General features: G+C 34.9%; 1 protein-coding gene across 7 annotated transcripts in view; it reads right to left on the reverse strand.

Moving 5' to 3' along the window:
* The window catches only part of LOC150104005 (uncharacterized), a 534,288-nt gene that overhangs the window by 447,597 nt on the left and 66,094 nt on the right, over positions 1–20,597 (reverse strand). For all 7 annotated transcript variants that reach the window (XM_090397243.1, XM_090397238.1, XM_090397241.1 and 4 more), the window contains exon 3: positions 19,427–19,550. In XM_090397243.1, the coding sequence (XP_090253369.1) occupies positions 19,427–19,550 (124 nt within the window). The remainder of the gene's footprint in view (positions 1–19,426; positions 19,551–20,597) is intronic.

Consider the following 20,597-nt stretch of genomic DNA (forward strand, 5'->3'; position numbering starts at 1 on the left):
AGACCTCAATAAAGTTCAAAACCGATCTGGGTAGTGACCCTTCCCATAATGTATAGCATTATACTTGTCTGTAAGGATATCCCATAGTATCCCATAATGTAAAGCACATGCTTTACATTATGGGGTACTAAGGTAATTAATGTAAAGTCATTAGTCTCTATATACAAGTAGCCTAGTCGTGAAGTTACTTCATGCACAAACTTTGTTTGCTTATACTTGGATAGAGGATGAAACCAAAAATATAATTTCTTGGCATCTTTAATTTATAGTATAACCAAGCGAACAAACTTTCAACAGCTATGATTATATGGTTTCAATGGAAAGACCATGGCACTTTATCTATTCCTTTTTTCAGATATACACATCTTAATGCAGATTCATGAAATATATTCTTTTGAGTTCTCTATTATTTGTCTTAAAGTAAAAATCTTGTCCTGACAATCCCTATTTATAGTGACACCCAGCTTATGGGGAAGGGCAACTGAAAACAAGAATATTTCATGCCTTATGGTGAGAGTTTTATAGGTTGCCTTTTTGTTGTTTTCATATATCAAACTTGTAAAATTATTTCATTTGGTGAAAGATGTAGCAGATTTTTTTTAAGAAGATAACACCATCTGCATAATGTAAAGAACAATGCTTAACATCTTCGACAGCCGATTTGGAACTTAAACAATGTACTGCTCTCTGTATCTGTATCTAAATCTATATCTACTAAATCTATCTGATACTAAATCTGTATCTATAAATTACATTTACACATACAGATTTAGTGTTTCGAACAGTCAGTTTCTCACTGTAATTTTATGTCTTATTCCTCCAAATATAATAAGGATCTTTTAAATCGGATCTTTATATTTCCATGGCTTTTGAACTTTTGTCATGAAATAAAAATACGATTCGGACAACATCTATTTGGCCTGCACCCAGTTTATTCTTTACCAATTTTTCCCTTAAACTATTTTTTCTTAAAACTTGTATTTTATTTCCCTATACATTCCAAATTTTATTTGGAATACACAGGGAAATTTCTATTTAATTTTCATATTATGTTTTATTTTACTTTTATAAATTAGTAGGAAGACGGCTCTACTCCAATCATTTTGGATCTGTCTGAATCGCTGTATCCACTATAAAACTTATACAACAACATATTTAAGCATTTCAGGTTGAATAATAACACTTTTTTTAATGATAAAGAGATCATTTTTCTGAAGATGAAATATCTTGATCTTTAAAGGAAATGGATGAGTACTCAGTCATCTACTTCTAAACTTTCTTAGTAGGCTCCAAAATATTTCTGCAACCATCATGATATTTATTTTATATTTATATATTCTTGGGAACCAGGAGGTAGTCGAAAAGACTCAGAATTGAATAAAGGTAATGGCTACACCATAATACTGCTCGACTTTGCCAAGGCATTTGACAGAATACTACATGGAAAACTATTACAAAGATTGGAGAGGATGGAAATGAATATAAGGCTAATAGTATGGATGACAGACAGACACCAGAGAGTAGTATATGGTGGAGTAGTGGAGTCTAGGAGAATGGTGGTGACTGGTGGAGTACCTCAGAGTTCAGTACTAGGGCCACCACTCTTTAATTTGCATATCAGTGACATAGGGAAAGATTTAAAAGGGGATATTCAGTTGTTTGCTGATAATGCAAAACTGGGGAGAGCAATATTTGCAAGATGATTTAAATAAATTGGCATTGTGGGCAAAGGATAATGATTGTCAATTGAATGTTGTAAAATGTAAGGTTATTATGCACTTCAGGTTGAAAAGGTTGCATATGTTGTATCATATTGATGGTATTGGGTCACTGGAAATTGATGAGGCTAGGGGCTTGGGGATAATGGTGGACAAACAGTTAAAGTTCAAGGGGCATATTGCAAAATTTGGTAAAATAACTCAACAAATTACTTTGACATTGAAAAACACACTAGCTAGTAAAGATAAGGAAGTTATTATCCTTCTTTATAAGGCTACAACACATCTTGATTACTGCCCACAGATTTGGTTATCTGGGTTTCTTGGGGACTAGGAGGTAGTCGAAAAGATTCAGAGACAAGTGACCAAGATTATGACAGGTTTGTGGAATACTCCCTACAAGGACAAGTTAAAGTTTTGTGGGTTACAAAGATTATAAAATCCTTTAACATCTTAAAAGTTTCTATCGAAACTTTTAAGATATTAAAGGGGTTCTATAAAATTCATGCAAGTGAAATTTTTCAGTATATGACAAATAGAGAAAACTAGGGGATCATCTGTAGAAGTGTAGTTAACCAGTTCCAGAACCAATTGCCAGTTCTCAGATGGTAAATGGATCCATGCACACAAATCCTATGATGGATTTGTGTGCATGATAGTTGATTTGGGTCTCCTGCAATGAGTCTCCAGACTCCATGGAGATGACGTAAATAATATTTTTCAAAATTATCATGCTTCTGTTTACCTACTTTTACAAGTAACTTGCATTTGCTATATTTTTCTCTATTTTCAAAGATCACTTACTTATACTAGCTAGGAAATTTTTACACATCTGTTGTTTTCATGGACTGTTTCTTCAATTCCCTATCTCTACTAAAAAGTTCTTACTTTTCTGTTACTGAGACTTCAATGCATGTTTTATTGGCTACATTAATCAATTTCAATATTTCGCTTAGAAAAAGAAGTGGCTTTAGAAGAGGTGTTAACCATCTGATTGCCTTGAATAGTTCCATTACAAAGGCAATGAGATGGTTAACTCTTGTGTTCAGTACACCATACATACATACAGCAGACATCTATATGCTACTCCACATCACCACCCTCCCCAAAGAATTGTGAAAACTTTGGCCTCAGACAGAGCAAATTCTGTCCTCTGGAACAACATGTTCTACTAAGAACAATCAAATAAAACAGACCCAACAAGAAAAGAAAACTCTTGTCAAACCCCCTTAAAAAGAACAATCCCCCCCCCCAAACCAGATACATATACACCTTATCCCTCTCTCTTACATGAAAAGAACAACAGACAAATCAGGCCACCTTAAAACAGATTACAAACCACTAGTTTCTATCTTGGTGAAAGGTTATAGACCATAGCTCCTCTCTTGTTCTCAGGTGTGTGTACAGCATCTCCTGTAAATGCAGTATCCAGTATTCTGAACAGACAGTTGATTGATTGATTTGTGGTTTTATGGTGCAAGGACAGCAAAAGTTATACTTCACCAGGACACATGCTACAGCAGTACACATGGTATTAATAAATATATAAATAAATAAATATTTATATGGAGATAAGTTAGTGAATAAGATAAAATGGAAGTATAGCATTAAGTATCTTCATATTAAAGGTAATAAATAGTTCTCTACAAGGTTGTTTAATTTTGATGGTATATATCAGAATACAGAATTATAAGTAAATAATTATTTATCGACTTATTGCTGATATTCCGCTGGTGTTATAACCAGCATCTTCAGAGCACAAAAACACAGTTTGTCACAGTATGCAAGACTACAACAACGTGGTGTAACAAAGGGACTAGTTCAACAAAATTGTAGCAACAACACAAAAAGACTAAACTCCTAAAAAACCAGAGAGAGAGAGAGAGAAAGAAGATACTAGTTATATCTTAAGATGACTGTCTCACAAATCTTAGACAAATTTATACAGCCATATTTGTTGATATTTGGAGTATGTTTCAAGGCTTCAATTGCTCCTAAGAACAATCTCTGACTTGTAAAAGCTGCTGTGCAACTTCTTGATCCTGTGTACAAGGATATCCAAAGCATGGTCTACTAGGCCCAACTTGCCATAGTGATAGTGCCAGATGTATCTTTTATGTTCATTGATGCAGAGATGTCCACAGTTCTTCCTGTTTGACTGTAGTAAACTTGATCACACGAGCAAGGTACTTTGTAGACTCCTGGATGTGATAAAGGAGAGATACTGTCCTTGGGTGAACGGATGAGAGTTCTAATTTGACATATGGTCTGAACACAGTGCTTAGTTGATGTTTATTGAGAATTCTAGATATCTTTTCCGATGTGCCTTTAATGTATGGGATGATGACTGTTTTGTTGTAGTTCTCTGTGGTGAATAGTGGGAGGGGTTTCTTAGGAGCATTTAGTATTTTGTTTATCTTATGGGGATTATAGCCATTGGCCAAGAAGGTGTGGAGTAAGTGAGCCAGTTCAGCAGCAAGAGCATTGTCATTGGAACAGATTGCTCTCGCTCTGTGGGTTAGCATTTTTAAGATACCATACTGTTGAGAAGGGTGATGGTGTGATTGTTTGTGTAAATATCTCTCTTCATGCGTGGGTTTTCTAAAAACTGAGAATGATAAGGAACCATCTGGAAGACGTGTGATTAGTGTATCCAGGAAGGGCAGACAGTTATTAGCTTCCAGTTCCATTGTAAGGTGGATTTTTGGTGTTGGCTATTTAAATGTGCTAAGAATGTATCCAATGTGCCTGGGCCATGTGGCCAAATAGCAAGCACATCGTCAATACAGCATAGCCAAAGTGTTGATTTGAGAGTGGCTATATTGATAGCTAGTTTTTCCAGGTGTTCTATGTAGAAGTTGGCTAAGGGGAGAGCCCATAGCTGTCCCATCTAATTGTTTGTATATTTTCCCTTCCCATGTGAAATATCCTGCATGTATTGTGAATTTAAATAGTTCAAATATATCAGGGGGGGAAGTGCGACTTTAGCAGATTAAGGGTTTCAATTAGTGGCACATTTGTAAATAGTGAGGCAATATCAAAGATCACCATTAAGTTTGGGCTTTTTAAGGTATGGCATTCTAAAATACTTTTTAGGTGAGCAGATTTTTTGACAAAGGAGGGAGAATTGTTTGTGAGAGTGGCTAGTAGCTTGGACTAAATGTCTAGATAGTTTGTATGTGGGATTATTTAGTCCAAGCTAAATAATACCACATACAAACTTTTTGTATGTGGGATTATTGAATTTTTGGTGCTCCATATATCATGGGTGTTTCATAGAAGGGTTTGAGTTTGTTTACTGTTTCTTTGGGCCAGGAAGTGACTTTTTTCAGTAATTTACGCACCTTATTCTTTTGTGTGTTGGTGGGATTGCAATCTATTTACACAATCACACCATCACCCTTTCTCCACAATATGGTATCTTAAAAATGCTTGCTGCTGAACTGGCTCACTTACACCATACCTTCTTGGCCAATGGCTATAATATCCATAAGATAAACAAAATACTAAATGCTCCTAAGAAACTCATCCCATTATTCACCACAGAGAACTACAACAAAACAGTGATCATCCCATACATTAAAGGCACATCGGAAAAGATATCTAGAATTCTCAATAAACATCAACTAAGCACTGTATTCAGACTGTATGTCAAATTAGCAACTCTCATCTGTTCACCCAAGGACAGCATCCCTCCTTTATCACATCCAGAAGTCGACGAAGTACCCTGCTCGTGTGATCAAGCTTACTATGGTCAAACAGGAAGAACTGTGGACATCTCTGCATCAATGAACATAAAAGCTACATCTGGCACTATCACTATGGCAAGTTGGGCCTAGCAGACCATGCTTTGGATATCCCTGCACACAGGATCAAGAAGTTGCATAGCAGGCTTTTACAAGTCAGAGAGATTGTTCTTAGAAGCAACAGAAGCCTTGAAACATACTACGAATCTCACCAAATATGGGTGTATAAATTTGCCTAAGATTTGGGAGACAGTCATCTTAAGACATAACTAGTACCTGCTCTCCCTCTCTCTCTCTGTTTTTTTAGGGCTTTAGTGTTTGTGTTGTTGCTACAATTTTGTTGAACTAGTCCCTTTGTTACACCATGTTGTTGTAGTCTTAGGTACTGTGACAAACTATGTTTTTGTGCACGGAAGATGCTGGTTATAACACCAGCGAAATATCAGCAATAAGTCAATAAATAATTATTTACTTTTAATTCTGTGTTCTGATATATACCGTCTAAATTAAACATGTACGACGAACACACAAACCTTTCTATACGTTCTCTACAAGGTATTAATAAAAGTTATAAGGAGATATATGTATATATAAGATAAATATACATATAACTGTATATATAAGATAAAGAAGATAAATTTTTACTGTAAAAAATATAAAAAAAAATTTAAAAAAAAATAAAAAAAAAAAAACATTCACAAAATCCTTCACAGAGATACTTCTTCAAGTGTCATCTCCTAGGAGGAGGTTGGCAACCATGTCACGGAACCTTTTTCTTTCTTTTGCTACTCTGGAACATTTTTGCTAATTCAAGCCAGTCCAGTCCTTAATGTCTTCGAACCACATTCTCCTGGGTCTACCTCTCCCTCTTTTTCTATTCAATTTCCCTTCTAATATTAATTTCTGAATGCCTCCTTGTCTGGTTAGATGTCCAAAATATTTAAGTTTTCGCTCTTTAATTATTTTCATTAATGTTCTTTTCATTTTTGCTTTCTTTAAAACATCTTCGTTTTTCATTTTCTCTGTCCGTGGTATTTTCAGCATTCTTCTGATGATCCACATCTTGAAAGCTTCTTATTTTTTCTCTGCTTCTTTATTTAGAGTCCAGGTTTCACTGTTGTAGAGAAGGCTTGACCAGATATAGCATTTTATTAATCTTTTTCTTGTGTCTATATTAATGTCTCTGGATATTAGAATCAGTAAAGGCTTTTCTTGCTATCTCTATTCTTCTTTTTATTTCTTTAAGGGAATTTCTTCTCTCTGTAAACATTTGTCCCAAATATATAAAAGACTGAACCTGTTCAATTTTCTTTTTGTTAACAGTTATGTTCAGTTTCTTATTTATTGGTTCTTTTGATATAATCATGCACTTTGTTTTCTTTAGGTTAATAATTAGTCCCATGTCTAAGCTTCTGTTGTAAATTTCTGTGATTAAGTTTTGAAGATCATCTTCAGATTCAGCTATAAGAACTGTGTCATCTGCATACTTGAAGTTGTTGAAGTCCCTACCTCCGACTTTTACACCCTTCAGTTCTGAAATATTTTTAAAAACTTGCTCACTATATATATTGTACAGTAAGGGTGATAAGACACATCCCTGCCTTACTCCTTTTTTGATTTCAAAGTTGCCAGAATATGTATTTTTATATCTTATTGAGGCCATTTGATTCCACTATATATTTGTAATTATATGTAGATCTTTTCCTTTTAACCCATTATTCTGTAGGATATGTATTAATTTCTTGTGATCTATTGAATCAAATGCTTTGGTGTAATCAATAAAACAAAGATATATGCTTTTCTGGTTGTCGAGGCTTCTTTCACATAATGTTTTCAAATTGAAGATTCCTTCTCTTGTACCTTTGTCTTTTTGAAAACCTGATTGAGTGTCTTCTATTTCTACTGACAAAGTGCCTTTTATTCTTTCTAGGATTATTCTCAGTAGTAATTTTGTAACATGGCTTGTTAAACTTGTTAGTCTATATTCTATAGACTAATAAGTTTATAGAATAAACTTATTAGTCTATAGATTTAGTCTATATCACTATTCCCAAAGTTCTTGGAATTTTGGGAATAGTGACAAAGATGGATTTCCTTAGCTCATCAGGGATGTATCCTGAATCATAGATGTTATTAAAAATAACCTTTAGGTCATTAAGTGTGTTTTCATTTACTTTCTTTAACAATTCAATAGGGATCTGATCAGGGCTTCATATGTAACTGGTTCACCATCTATATTTTGTATATCTGGTGCATCTGTGCGATCAGAGTCAAACAGTTCTTTTCCATATTCTTTCCATCTTTTTATGATATCTTGTGTCTCTAGTAGCATTTTTCCATTTTGAACTTTTATACAAGGATTATGTTTGAAATTTTTCTTTTTATTTGTCAGGGCTTGAATTGATTTATACATTTCTTTACTATTGTGTTTCTTGTCCAATTCCTCTATTTCTTTACATTTTTCATTTAGCCACTTGTCTTTAGCCTTCCTGCATTCATTTTTTATAATTTTACTGAGTATTCTATACTGTTGTGTACTTTTCTTTTTTCGTCTTTCATTCATAAGTTCTAGTATTGATTCAGTCATCCACGGTTTTTTCTTATTGTATTTAATTTTGGGATAAACTCATTAGCTGTCTTATATATTGCACTTATAAAATTGACCACCTGTTTTCAATTTCCTCTGTGTTACAAAGTATATTGTCTTCTGTTTTATATCCTACATGATCTAATTTCTTCCTAATTTCTGAATTAAACACCATTATGTTGTCAGGTATATTCAGAGCTGTGAAGTCAAGTCTTTCAGTATGATTGTTTTTAGAAATGTTTTTTAGTTTAATATTTAAAGTGGACACAACAGGGTTATGGTCTGAACCTATATTAGCACCTGGGTATGTTTTTATGTTGGTTATATTATTTTTGTATCTATTATTTATCATTATGAAATCTATTTGGTTTCGTATAGAGTTATCTGGGTTTGTCCAAGTATACAGTCTGCGCTTTGGATGTTGAAAAAAAGTATTCATTATGCACAAGTTGTTTTGAATACAGAATTGTATCAATCTCTCACCTCTTTCATTTCTGTCACCTAGCCCAAATTTTCCAACAACTGGATTTTCTTCCCCTTCTCCAACCTTTGCATTCAAGTCACCCATCACTATGAATATCTCATTTGATTTTACATATTCTATAGATTTTTGTAAGTTACTATAAAAATCTTCTATTTCTTCATCATTGTGATTCATCGTAGAGGCATAAACCTGGATAATTATGATGTTAAAAAGCTTTGCAGCTAATTTAATAAGTATTATTCTTTTGTTTATGGGCCACAGTCCCATTACACATTTAAAGATGTCTTTCTTAATCATGAAACCCACTCCATATTCATGCTCCTCTCCACCAGAATATACAAATGTAAATCCATCTTTCTCTAGTTTTCCCATGTTAGGCCATCTTGTTTCACTAATTCCCATCACATCAACTTTAAGTCTTTTTATTTCCTGTATAATGTTGTCAAAATTCCCTAGTTTATATAATGTTCTCACGTTCCAAGTTCCTATTCTCAAGACTCTGTTCCTTGTTTTCAAAGATACAGAGATACTAGTAAATACAAAAAAGATTTCAAGAATGCTATTGCCATACCTTATGTTAGAGGCATTTCCGAAAAAATAGAACACTACACAAATACAACATCAAAACTACCTTTAAACCCCCGACAAAATTAAGACACCTACTCAGTTCTTCCAAAGATCCTCTTCCACACCTAGTCCACCCAGAGATATACAAAATACAATGCACATGTAACCTACCATACAGAGGAAACAGGGCGAACCATCCCAATTAGGAAGGACGAACATAAACGACATATTAAATACCTCCATTTTGGAAAAACTGGCCTTTCTGACCATGCACTCCAAACATACCACAGAATTGATTGGAAAAATACCAATCCCTACACCACACCAAAACCTGGTTCGAGAGAAAATTTAAAGAAGCATGTGAAATACTCAAACATAATCCAAATCTGAACAAAAATGATGGCCTAACTATTCCAAGAATGTGGAGGACCCATTTGCAACCTTAATAGCAACCAGAACAAGCCAAAGAAAAATCCCACTACAAGAAGACTTGGTGAAGTGGTTCCCCCCCCCCTTAACATTCAATAGCAACTTGAACTGTACAAGTCCTGAAGAAAATCGTAGTATAACAATCTGAAGTGTACAAATCCAGAAGAATCTTAGTACATGAGGACTTTATTGTAGAGTAAACTATACTATACTATATTAGAGCAGAATTTATTGTAGTTTTTAATTTATTTTATTTAAATTAAAAATTAATTTTTTTTTTATTATTATTATTTTTTTTTTATTATTATTATTTTTTTTTTATTATTATTATTTTTTTTAAATTTTAATTTAATTTAATTTTATTTAATTATCACTAGAGGTCAGGCTAAGAAAAAGATTAATTAACAGTGTAGATTTAATTTACCTTTATAGAGTGCAAGAGCATGTAGCTTGGTTTCCTATACACATGTATCCTTCTGATGATGACCTCAATACAGGGATCGAAATGTCAAGTGTTAGTTTATTAATAATTAGTAAAATAATCATTTCAACAAGTGTTTTGTGTCCCTAAATTTGTAAATATGAATGCTGATCACCATGTAAACTTAAAAGAAAGAGATATCATGCAATATGTTTGTCAGTGCTTCTTGCCAGGAGTATTGCCATTGAACAATTAACTCTGATTTTATAATCTGTATGTAGTCAGTATATGGTACCATCAAATGACATATCGAAAAAGTATGAGCTGATCTTTATTTTGCATAAGAGAGCCTCTGTAGCTCAGTCAGTATAGACAAAGCCCTTTGGTCAGAGACCTGGGTCCAATTCCCATCCATGACGTGAGGAACCTTTATCTGGTCTCTTTTGACTAAAGGTGAGTTATTACCAGCCTCATACAAAGGTAGAGGTTTTTTCATCCAGAAACTTGGGTTTTTCTGTCCCTCAAAATAGGCAAACTAGCCCCCATGAACACACACATCTACAAACATAAGACACTCCTGGAATAAGGATCAACCAACCTATTCTCTAGGATTTCAGTTTTGAATGCCTGTAAGGTGAAGTGTGGGTTCTGTGCATAAGCATAAATCAGGATCAGAATTTTGCACAAGAGTTGTAACACCTCATCAAGCACTGGATGTGGATTATACACCAGAAAGGAGAAAGCCTGTACAGAACTCAAAGAGTCTGTATAAATTATACACTTTTGGTGTGCGTTTCCTTTCATGTGCACAAGTGCGAGCTGACTGGCATGCAATTCTGGCATGTAATTACTGAAATTGAATGAGATCTGGCTGGAGATAGTATTGTAAGGAAAGACAGCAACACAGATCTCTGATCTTGAATGCAGATGGGCTAAAAATCAGAGTGGGCTGGTGGGCTGCTCTGTGTGCATTGAACAATTGAAGGTAGACAGATGAGAGTGTATGAGACTTCAGCAGTTGACATAGTGAGAAGTTGCAGGATGGAGTGCAAGTCTGCCATTTTGTTTGGTGCAGGTAATAATGTCAAACACCAACAGCTTCATTGTCTCTTCAACATGCATACCAAATGGATGGATGACAGTCTGACATGTGATACAGGACCTTATCAAGAGACTAGACCATGTAGAATGATCTGAAACAGACTTTATTTTAGGGCATAATTAAGAGAAAATGTTTTCATCTAAGTACAACCAGTTCATTTGATTCAACATAAAGACTGAATGGGTGATGTGCGAAAAGCAACAGTAGCTATTTGGATACCATCATAATGAATAGGGTCCAACTGCCAGAGAGTGCACGTTAAATACAGAGCAAGAAAAACATTGATCAGGCATCACAGTCAGTAAGGATAGAGTAAGAGGATATTCAATCATTTTTTTATACTTTTCTCGAAGATGACGAATGTGTAACATTAGCTTTATGAGTCCCTAAAACTTAAACTCTGGTGTCATTGGGATAATAGTTTGTCCCATTCTTAACTCAGAATTGGGTGGAGAGTACATTTTTGGCAAAATTGTACAGTTTTTCTGTAGAAAACCTGAACCCACGACAAAGAGCCCATGAAAAGAGACAATCGACTGCTTGTTGAAGTTGCCTTTCAATGAGACTAATATTACAGGAGTAACTGTAAATTTTGAAGTCATCGACATAAAGGCAATTGGCTATTTAGCTATTGTGGGAGGAAGGTGTTTAGTAATTGATAGCAAAGAGGATCGCCCTTAAGACAGAGCCTTGAGGAATTATCCCCTCTGGTATTCATTATCTATATGGATCACATTATGAAGGAAAATGGTATAAAATCTGATATCAAAATTGGAGATGTTAATCTCAGCTCTTTGCTTTATGCAGACGATGTTATATTATACTTCTAAACAAATCCACTACAAGTCTGCAGGATTCCCTGACTAAATTGAATAGCTGCTCTAATAGATATGGTATGAAGGTCAGCAATAACAAGATTCTTCTTCTTGATGACATGGCCAAGATAATGTGCTTCCCACTCAAACCTCTTAGACTTGGCTAGATATTAAGTTCTTAATAAAAATAGGGCAGTGTATACCCTCAAACCAAGATTAAATGGGTTTTTAATATGCCATTATCTCCAGGCTGTGTCATAGGGTTCTTCCATGTCTAAGAACACTGAAACAACATTAACTCATTCAGGAAAGCATCTTTATACATGTTTCTAAATGGACCAGATGGTCGAAGGTTAACTGGTGTCTATGAAAGCCACATGTGTTCAAAAGAAGTTAGTTGCTTTCTAAGTACCAGAGAAGCCTTGTATTTACCATTTTTTTCCAAGACCTTACCAAGACTTAACAAGATTGCTAGTCATAGCAATCACCATCATCATCAAATTCCTGCCATGTACCCTCAATAGGTGTACAGGATATGATAGTACTACATGAAAAATTTACATCATTACTTACTTCCTATCTACAATTTTCCTCCAAATCAGTCTTTTACCTGTCAAGACTTCAACATTATCAGATCTTATATTTCTATCTTCTAAGGCACTTTTTACCATATCAATCCAATTATATCTTGGTCTTCCTCTGGGTCTTTTTCTATTTAAGTGATCATACTACCTGAGATAAGCTCTGTTAATGCATTCCTGGATGCTGACAATGTCAAGTTCTTTCCTAATATCCTTGTTTTTAATATGATATTGCCATTGATGCCATCTGTTCATACCCCTAAATCTTTCTCAGGACTCTCATATCCAGTCTCTAGTCTTTGGTCAAGTGTTTTAGTTCTAACCCAGCTCTCAGATTCATAAGTTAAAATTGGTTTGAACACACTAATTTAATGTTTTGGCTATTTCTCTCTTATTCCATATAAATTTATTCAGTTGACTTCCTACCATACCAGCTTTGTTGATTCTGTTGTCTATTTCCATATTCAATTTATCATCTTAGGTCTGAGATCTGAGAAAGGTGACCTGCAGGCACACGAAAAGTATAAAGCACAGGCCAGAAGGGTAACTAGTGTGGTAAGAAAAGCAAAAGCAGATTATGAAAGGAAATTAGCAAAGCAAGCTAAAGAGAATCCCAAACAGTTTTTCGATATGCTGCAAGTAAAAGAAAAAATGCATATGGAAGAATGATTTTAAGGAATGCCGATGGTAGGGAGGTAACTGAATCAGTTGAAACAGTGGAATTACTGAGCGAGCACTTTGCAAGAGTATATCATCCAGGTGGTGATATTGTAGGAATGAAGGAACCAATACAGGAATTGAGGTGAATGAAATGGAGGTGAATATATACTATAAAACCTTAATGTGAATACATCTGTGGGATTGGGAGGTATACTAGCTCGGGGTCTTACATGAAGAGGCAAAAGAATTGTCAGTGTCCTTAACCATTTTGTTTAATATGAGTCTCAGGTCTGGGTTAGTCCCGAGGGTGGAAGAAGGGGAAAATAGTTCCATGCATACAGGAGGCTCCAAGACTGCTTTTGCAAATTATCGACCGATCAGCATATCAGGAGTCGTTGTCAAGGTTTTGGAGAAAGCAGTCAAGAGAAAAATACAGGAATTGATAGATGATAATGGGATACTGTATGGAGGACAGTATGGTTTTGTGAAGGGTAGATCATGCCTCAGTAACTTGTTCATGTTTTATAACACAGTGACGGCTGAACTGGATAAGGGTAATGGGTTTACAGTGATACTGCTGGACCTTGCTAAGGCCTTTGACAGGATATGAATACCACATGGAATTCTAATCAGCAAATTGCAGCAGATGGGGATGGATATAGGGATAGGGTTGGTGAGATGGATAGGAGGGTGGTTGATGGAGAGATATCAGAGAGTAGTTTATTCAGGAGTAGAGTCCAAAAGAAGACCTGTGACTAGTGGTGTATCACAGGGTTCTGTTCTTGGACCACTGCTGTTTAATTTGTTCATTAACGATATAGGAAAGGATCTGAGAGGAACTGTTCATTTGTTTCCTGATGATGCAAAGTTGGGTAGAGCAATAGTGAATCCACATGATGTCAAAATTTTGCAGGATGATTTGGATAGATTGGAAGACTGGGCTAAGGAGAATGGATGCCAGTTTAATATGGCAAAGTGTAAGGTTATGCATTTTGGGGTGAAAAGAATAACAGCAGTATACCACATTGGTGGAACTGTACTCCAGGAAATTGACGAGGCCAGGGATTTGGAAGTGTTGGTGGACAGGAAGTTAGAGTTTAGTAGCGCACATGGCAAAAGTGACTAAATCAGCTCATCAGATCACTTAGTTACTGAAGAATACTTTGACTAGCAGAGACAAGCATGTTATTTTCCTCTTTATCGACCCTTGATAAGACCCCATCTCTCTCCAGAATATGAAATTCTGCACATGATGTTTAGGGCCTCCTTCGATGAGTCTAAGGATTCCTTGGAGTTGCCTGTAATAATATAATAATAATAAGCTTCATGAAAAATTGTGCCTAAGTAGCTAAAATAGGGGGGGCTTGTTTAACCGGGCGATGCCCCAAGAAGCATGAAAACAATTGGACAGTAATTTTTGGTCTGTGATATCCTTGCCAGATTTTGGGATAGCAATGACTACTAACATATGCCAAGCGTTTGAAAAACTCTCCCTCTGTAAATATTCTGTTGTATAGTAAAAGAAGGAGATATCCCCAGAAGATGAAGGGAGGTTGTCTAATCATCTCATAATAAATGTCATCAGGGACTACTGCACTAGTGTGAAGAAAGAGGAGTTGTGCTCATTTGAGTTTCTTCTTAATAAAAGGTTGATTGCATAGTTCTATCCCCCTTGGTAGTGCAAGACTACCAGGATTCCCCTTTCTGGATGTTCACAGGTAACACTGCAAGGCAAACATGACTATGGATCCTAGTGATGGTTTTCTGGAAAATAGGATAGTAAAAAAGACTCAGGAGAAGCAGAGCAAAAAATTCATGAAGCAAAGAAAAACAGGAAAGATGAAAATGGCCAGTACCATCACTGGGAGGTCCCCTCCACCATGGCAGATGCCTCACATGGAGGAGAATCTCAACAAACAGGATGGTCTACCTTACTCAGAAGTAAAGAACATAAATATATACACATATATATATACATACATACATATATATATATATTTATTTATTTATATTCAATAATTTTAATGACTTAAAACACTGAGATAATTAAGAATAAAAGTTGAATAAGGACATAACTAGTTTCATTGGTAAGCCAACTTCATCAGGTGTCAAAGTACAAAGGTATATACAAAAAGACCAACAGAAACATTACACACTAACAACAACAGAGCTATCAAAAACCGTAGTTAAGTTTGAATTGGAGTCTGCGCTTCAGTTCTAGCTACATTTATATGCGTGCGTGTGATCTCGTGAGAACACCAGTACTGCTATGCGAGCCTGGTAAATTGTAGCTAAGGTTACTATTCATGTGGGTAGAATCGAGGACAATTCTGCAAGCTGAAGGGTTTTAATTTCAAGCACATCTGTTCTAAAAATCAACTTCTGCTTGAGCTATCTTTTAGTTTTGATAGGTTAATGTTTGCTTCCTTTCTGATATTGTTTTTCCTGTTGAATTTTATCTTCACTTTAGCAGTTAATATTTCATGGTCAGTGTTGAAATCAAAGCTTCTTAATGTTCGTACATTATTTACTGATCTTTTCCATTGTTTATTTATGATGATATAGTCTATGCAGTTCTTTATATTACCATCTGGGGATGTCCATGTATATTTATTATTAGGGCGTTGATAGAACAATGTGTTTGCAATCATTAGATCGTTTGCTTTACAGAAGTGGAGTAATTGTTCTCTGTCGGTAAGCTCTGTATCCAAATTTCCTCATCGCATCTTTTTTGTCTGCTGTGAACTGTCCTATTTTAGTGTTAAAATCTCCCATCACTATCACGAGTTCTCTATTTTTGGAATTATCTATTTCCTGTTGTAGTTCTTTATAGAAATTTTCTATTTCTTCCTCTGAATGGTTACTGTCTGGTGCATATATTTGGATTATTTTAATTGTTTGACCTTTTTCTTTTGCTTGAAATTTGGCTGTGATTATTCTAGGAGACACTGGTTTTATTTCAATTACTGAGTGTGTAAGTTTCTTCTCAATTAATAATGTTACTCCTCTGTGTGTGTGTTATCTTTTCTTCCTGAGAAGTATAGTCCAGCTTCATGGACAATAAAACTGGACTATAAATCCATCTCCACACCAATGTGTCTCTGATAAACCTAAAATACTCCATTTCAGTCTTTTTAAATTTTCCTGGACTAATTGGAATTTTCCAGGTCAGTATAATGATCTTATGTTGAGGGTGGCTATGTGTTTCACGTCCTTTGCTGACCACACTGCTGATTTCTCACCTACTCTATGTGGTCTTCGAGTAGGCACATCGGCTGTCCCGTACGCAGTAGCACTATCTCGGTTTGTAGACTTTCTCCGGCTCATGGAGGTTACTGGCATAATAATGTAGCCAGCTTGGCATGCCTCTGCTACATCCTTTGGTCCACAGCTCTTTATTCAGAGCAACCCATTTGGGTTTCCCCCATCCAGGGGACGTGCCTTGGTAGAAGTGTGTCCTCCCCCAAGCTTAGTATTTTCTCTTCAAAAATATATAATTCCAGTTTTTTGTTGTTGTTTTTGGTTTTTTTTTTTGTTTGTTTGTTCTTTTTCACCTTGTCACAGTAGCTAACTTTTTAGGAACATTTTAGTAAAGGAACAAGAATCAAATTATCTCATGGTTGGCATATGAATAAAACTTATTTCGTATACTCTATCTATGAGGTAACTTGCCATTAGATATATCTCATAATGGTTGAAGAAAAATTAGTTTACATCTATAAAAAAAAATATAAATAAGTGACTTATGCTAAATGCCTGTTAATGTTAACATGATCTTAGTGTCACCCACTTCTACTGAGCTGGATGCTCCTTTCCCTTCCCTTGTGAGATAATAAAATTTGTAAAATAAATACAAAAATTGGAAGATTAGGGTTGCAATTTTTGTATTTATTTTAGAAATATGTTGTTACTTCCCTCACTTATTCACTTGTAAAGAATATTTAGTTGATTTGGAGTAACATATGGAGTAACTATACTTACTTGTATTATGATACTTATTTGTATCACAGTCAGTTATTAGAATGCTGACTATGATACAAATAACTCATAGTCAGCATTCTAATGTAAAAGGCCAACTAAGAGTTATCTCTTAGTCAGCAACAATGTTTTAAATGATTTTAACATGATTCGATACACAGAAACTAATGCTTATGGATGTAGGTGATAAAAGCTACACAATGCAGAAATATGCAGGTCAATTAGAATAGAAGGAAAAAAAAGCTACAATATAGTACTCATGAGTTAGCTAATAAACATGAACTTTTAATTTTTTTAATAAAGATGATTTAAGTGTATGAAGAGTAATTAATGGAAAGTGAGTTTCTGCATTTTCTATCTCAATTGGGTATTGGTGATACAGATAAGGTTACATATATCAAAGGATGAAGTACCTTTTCTTTTGGAATGTTCTGTAAAGCAAATGTTTTGTTCATCCTCTCAGCTAAAAATATACCTTTTAGAAAATCTGATGTTTCTAAAAACAGTAAAGGAACTCTTTAGTTCAATTGATAAATAACAGATTGGCGGGTTATTATGAAACAAATCAGTAAACATTAGTTAAATGCACTGCAAATTAGCCATAATTACATTGTTCTTCTGGCTAATTTGCAGTGTGTTTAAGATGAAACCTGAGTTTCTAGAGGAAAAGAGCCCATCTAATTCCATATGAGACTGGTACTAATTTGCCTTCCGTTGAGGAGTGTTATGAAAATTCTTCACATCCTAGACAGAACTTGGACCCATGTCTTGCCAACCAAAGAGCATCATCATTACCGAATGAGCAATTGAAGATCCCTAGAAAACAGGCTTGTAAATTAATGTTCAGGAAAATAAAACACTGAAGAAACCTACTGTTCAGCAGAGAAAACAAATGCTAAGAAGCAAGAGAAAGTCAAGCTGATTGCTTCAACTGTCAATATCTTAGTGAACCTGCATAATAATTTCAAAATCATATCCCTCTCACTTAACAGATTAAGATCCAAGCAGAGTGAAGACAAAGATGACATACGAGGGTGTCTGAAAAGTTTTCAGCCTTGACTATAGATGGCAACACTATCGGCAAGATTTTTTTTTCTAAGTTGGTACATCTGTCATAAGAATTCGTATGAAATTGTTCTATCAAGTAGTTTGTTTTATACAGCTGTCTGAAGCAAAAGTGTTGTCTGTATCCCTTGAAATGGATAAATTTTTTTGTAAAAGAAGGTTTAATGGCAAAAGAAATTCATTCAAAGTTCATAAAAGTTTATGGGCACTCTTCACCTTCGTTTTCAACAATTAAGAAATGGGCTGCTGAATTTAAACGTGGCCATACCAGCCTTGAAGATGATCCATGTGAAGGATGTCCAAAAAGCATAACAACACCAGAAATCATTGAGCAAGTGTACGATGGTATTGGATGACCGGCGAGTAAAAGTGCATGAAATTGCTGAGACTATAGGCATTTCAAAAGAATGTGTAGGATATATTTTACATGAAGAATTGCAAATGAAAAAGCTTTGTGCAAAATGGATGCCACGCTTGCTCACAGCAGATCAAAAATGCACTCACATGAAAATCTCTAACAGCATTTGGAGTGTTTTAACAAGAAAAACTGATTTTGTGCATCGATTTATTATTATAGATGAGATTTGCATTCACCATTACATATCAGAATCCAAACAGCAGTCAAAACAGTAGACAGAAGCCAGTTATTCAGTGCTAAAGAAGACAAAGTCGGTTCCATCAGCAGGAAAGGTCATGGCATCGGTGTTTTGGGATGCTAAAGGCATTTTGTTTATTAATTATCTTGAAAAGGGTAAAACAATAACCAGGAATATTACTGCAGTCTTTTAACCAGACTATATGAAAAAATTTGTGAGAAAAGACCCACTTTGCAGAAGAAAAGAATCATTTTTCATCAGGACAATGCAACTGCCCACAAAGGTATTTTCGCAATGGAAAAATTAAGGGATCTGCACTATGAATTGTTGGAACATCCACACTATTCCCCATATTTGGCTTCCTCTGACTTCTATCTCTTCCCAAAACTCTTCCCTGTTGGTCGGTGTTTTTCTTCGAATCAAGAGGTGAATGCAGCTGTAGAGGGATATTTTGCTGATCTTACTGAGAACCACTACAGGGACGAGATAATAGCACTGGAGCATCGCTGGAATAAATGTATTAGTCTTAAGAGAGATTATATTGGAAAATAAAAATAATTTTGAAATTTCATTGTTAGGCTGAGAACTTTTCAGACCACCCTGATAACAAGACAGTCTTGTAACTTCTACACATCACAAGCATATGAAAAGCAAGGCTGAGAATTAACTTCACCTACCATGTTCAATTCCAATGAATATAAGACCAAACTTAGAAGAAGCTGCTAGAAGATTAGTTATATCAGATGGCAAAGTACCTTCTTTTATAATTTTCAGCCTTCTTAATTGTCGAAAACAAAAATCCTAAATAAGAGAAAAAAACATATATAAGTAATATGTTAGAATTCAGTAAATGAATTTTTCCAATCAACCAATATAAAATTATTTCCTAAGAGAGTGATTATTATGAATCTTATTCTTATCTCATTTTCAATGTATCATTAACAGATGAGAGACAAACTCAGTGAAACAATCTATGGATGCAATTAAAATCAGAGATAATTTGAATTACACTCAGTCGAAGTAATTTTGCACCCATATTACTGTCTTTCGTTTGCAAGCAACAATGTCAAGTGTATTATATATAATTGCTTTGCCTCCAACTGACAACTGTATATGCATGTCTAACATATAATAAAAAATTGTGTTAATAATTTAACACAATTTTTAATTACTTTAAATGTAAATTAAAGAATTGATTATGTTTAGTTTACATATAAACTGCAAATATTTTGGCCAGAAATTAGCAGGCCATCATCAGTGCATCAGCATAACCACAAGGTGAAGTTAGAATAAGGAATGCTGATCTATTTACAGAGCTGAGTCACATGCCACCATATAGGTGGTTACAAAATCAAATGATTACAAATAAAGCTAAAACTAAAATTATATTTGAAATACAAAAAAGTAACAAAATTTAGATAAATAACTGAATGAAATAGCATTATAATTTAACAAAAAAACGTGAGAGAATACACTATTCCTTGTCACTGCCATTTATAAGGATGAGATTTTCCCAAATCTTGGTGATAGATAGGCAGTCATTCCAATTTAAGTTTCTGTGATGAAAGAAGTGTGTCAGTACTCTATTTAAATTGTCCCTCAAACTTAAACCAGCACTGATGTGAAAGGTAAGTATTGGACAAGAGGATATTGTGATCAGTGATCCATGTTGAGCAAGGCCAGATTTTTCAGGTTTAGGTGTTTTTGGTGATATAAGATAGATGTTCTTGTAATGTTTTTCAACTGAATGTCCTGTCTGTCCAACATATGAGCAGAAGTAATCACAGTGAACCTAGTAAACACCAGAGAGTAAAAGAGGTGCAGTGGGCGGCTATCTTTCGTGAATGA

Source organism: Typopeltis vanoorti, chromosome 8 (genome assembly GCF_054136105.1).
Source record: "Typopeltis vanoorti isolate ZY-2024b chromosome 8, IOZ_Tvanoo_1.0, whole genome shotgun sequence".
In the NCBI taxonomy this organism is placed as follows: domain Eukaryota; kingdom Metazoa; phylum Arthropoda; class Arachnida; order Uropygi; family Thelyphonidae; genus Typopeltis; species Typopeltis vanoorti.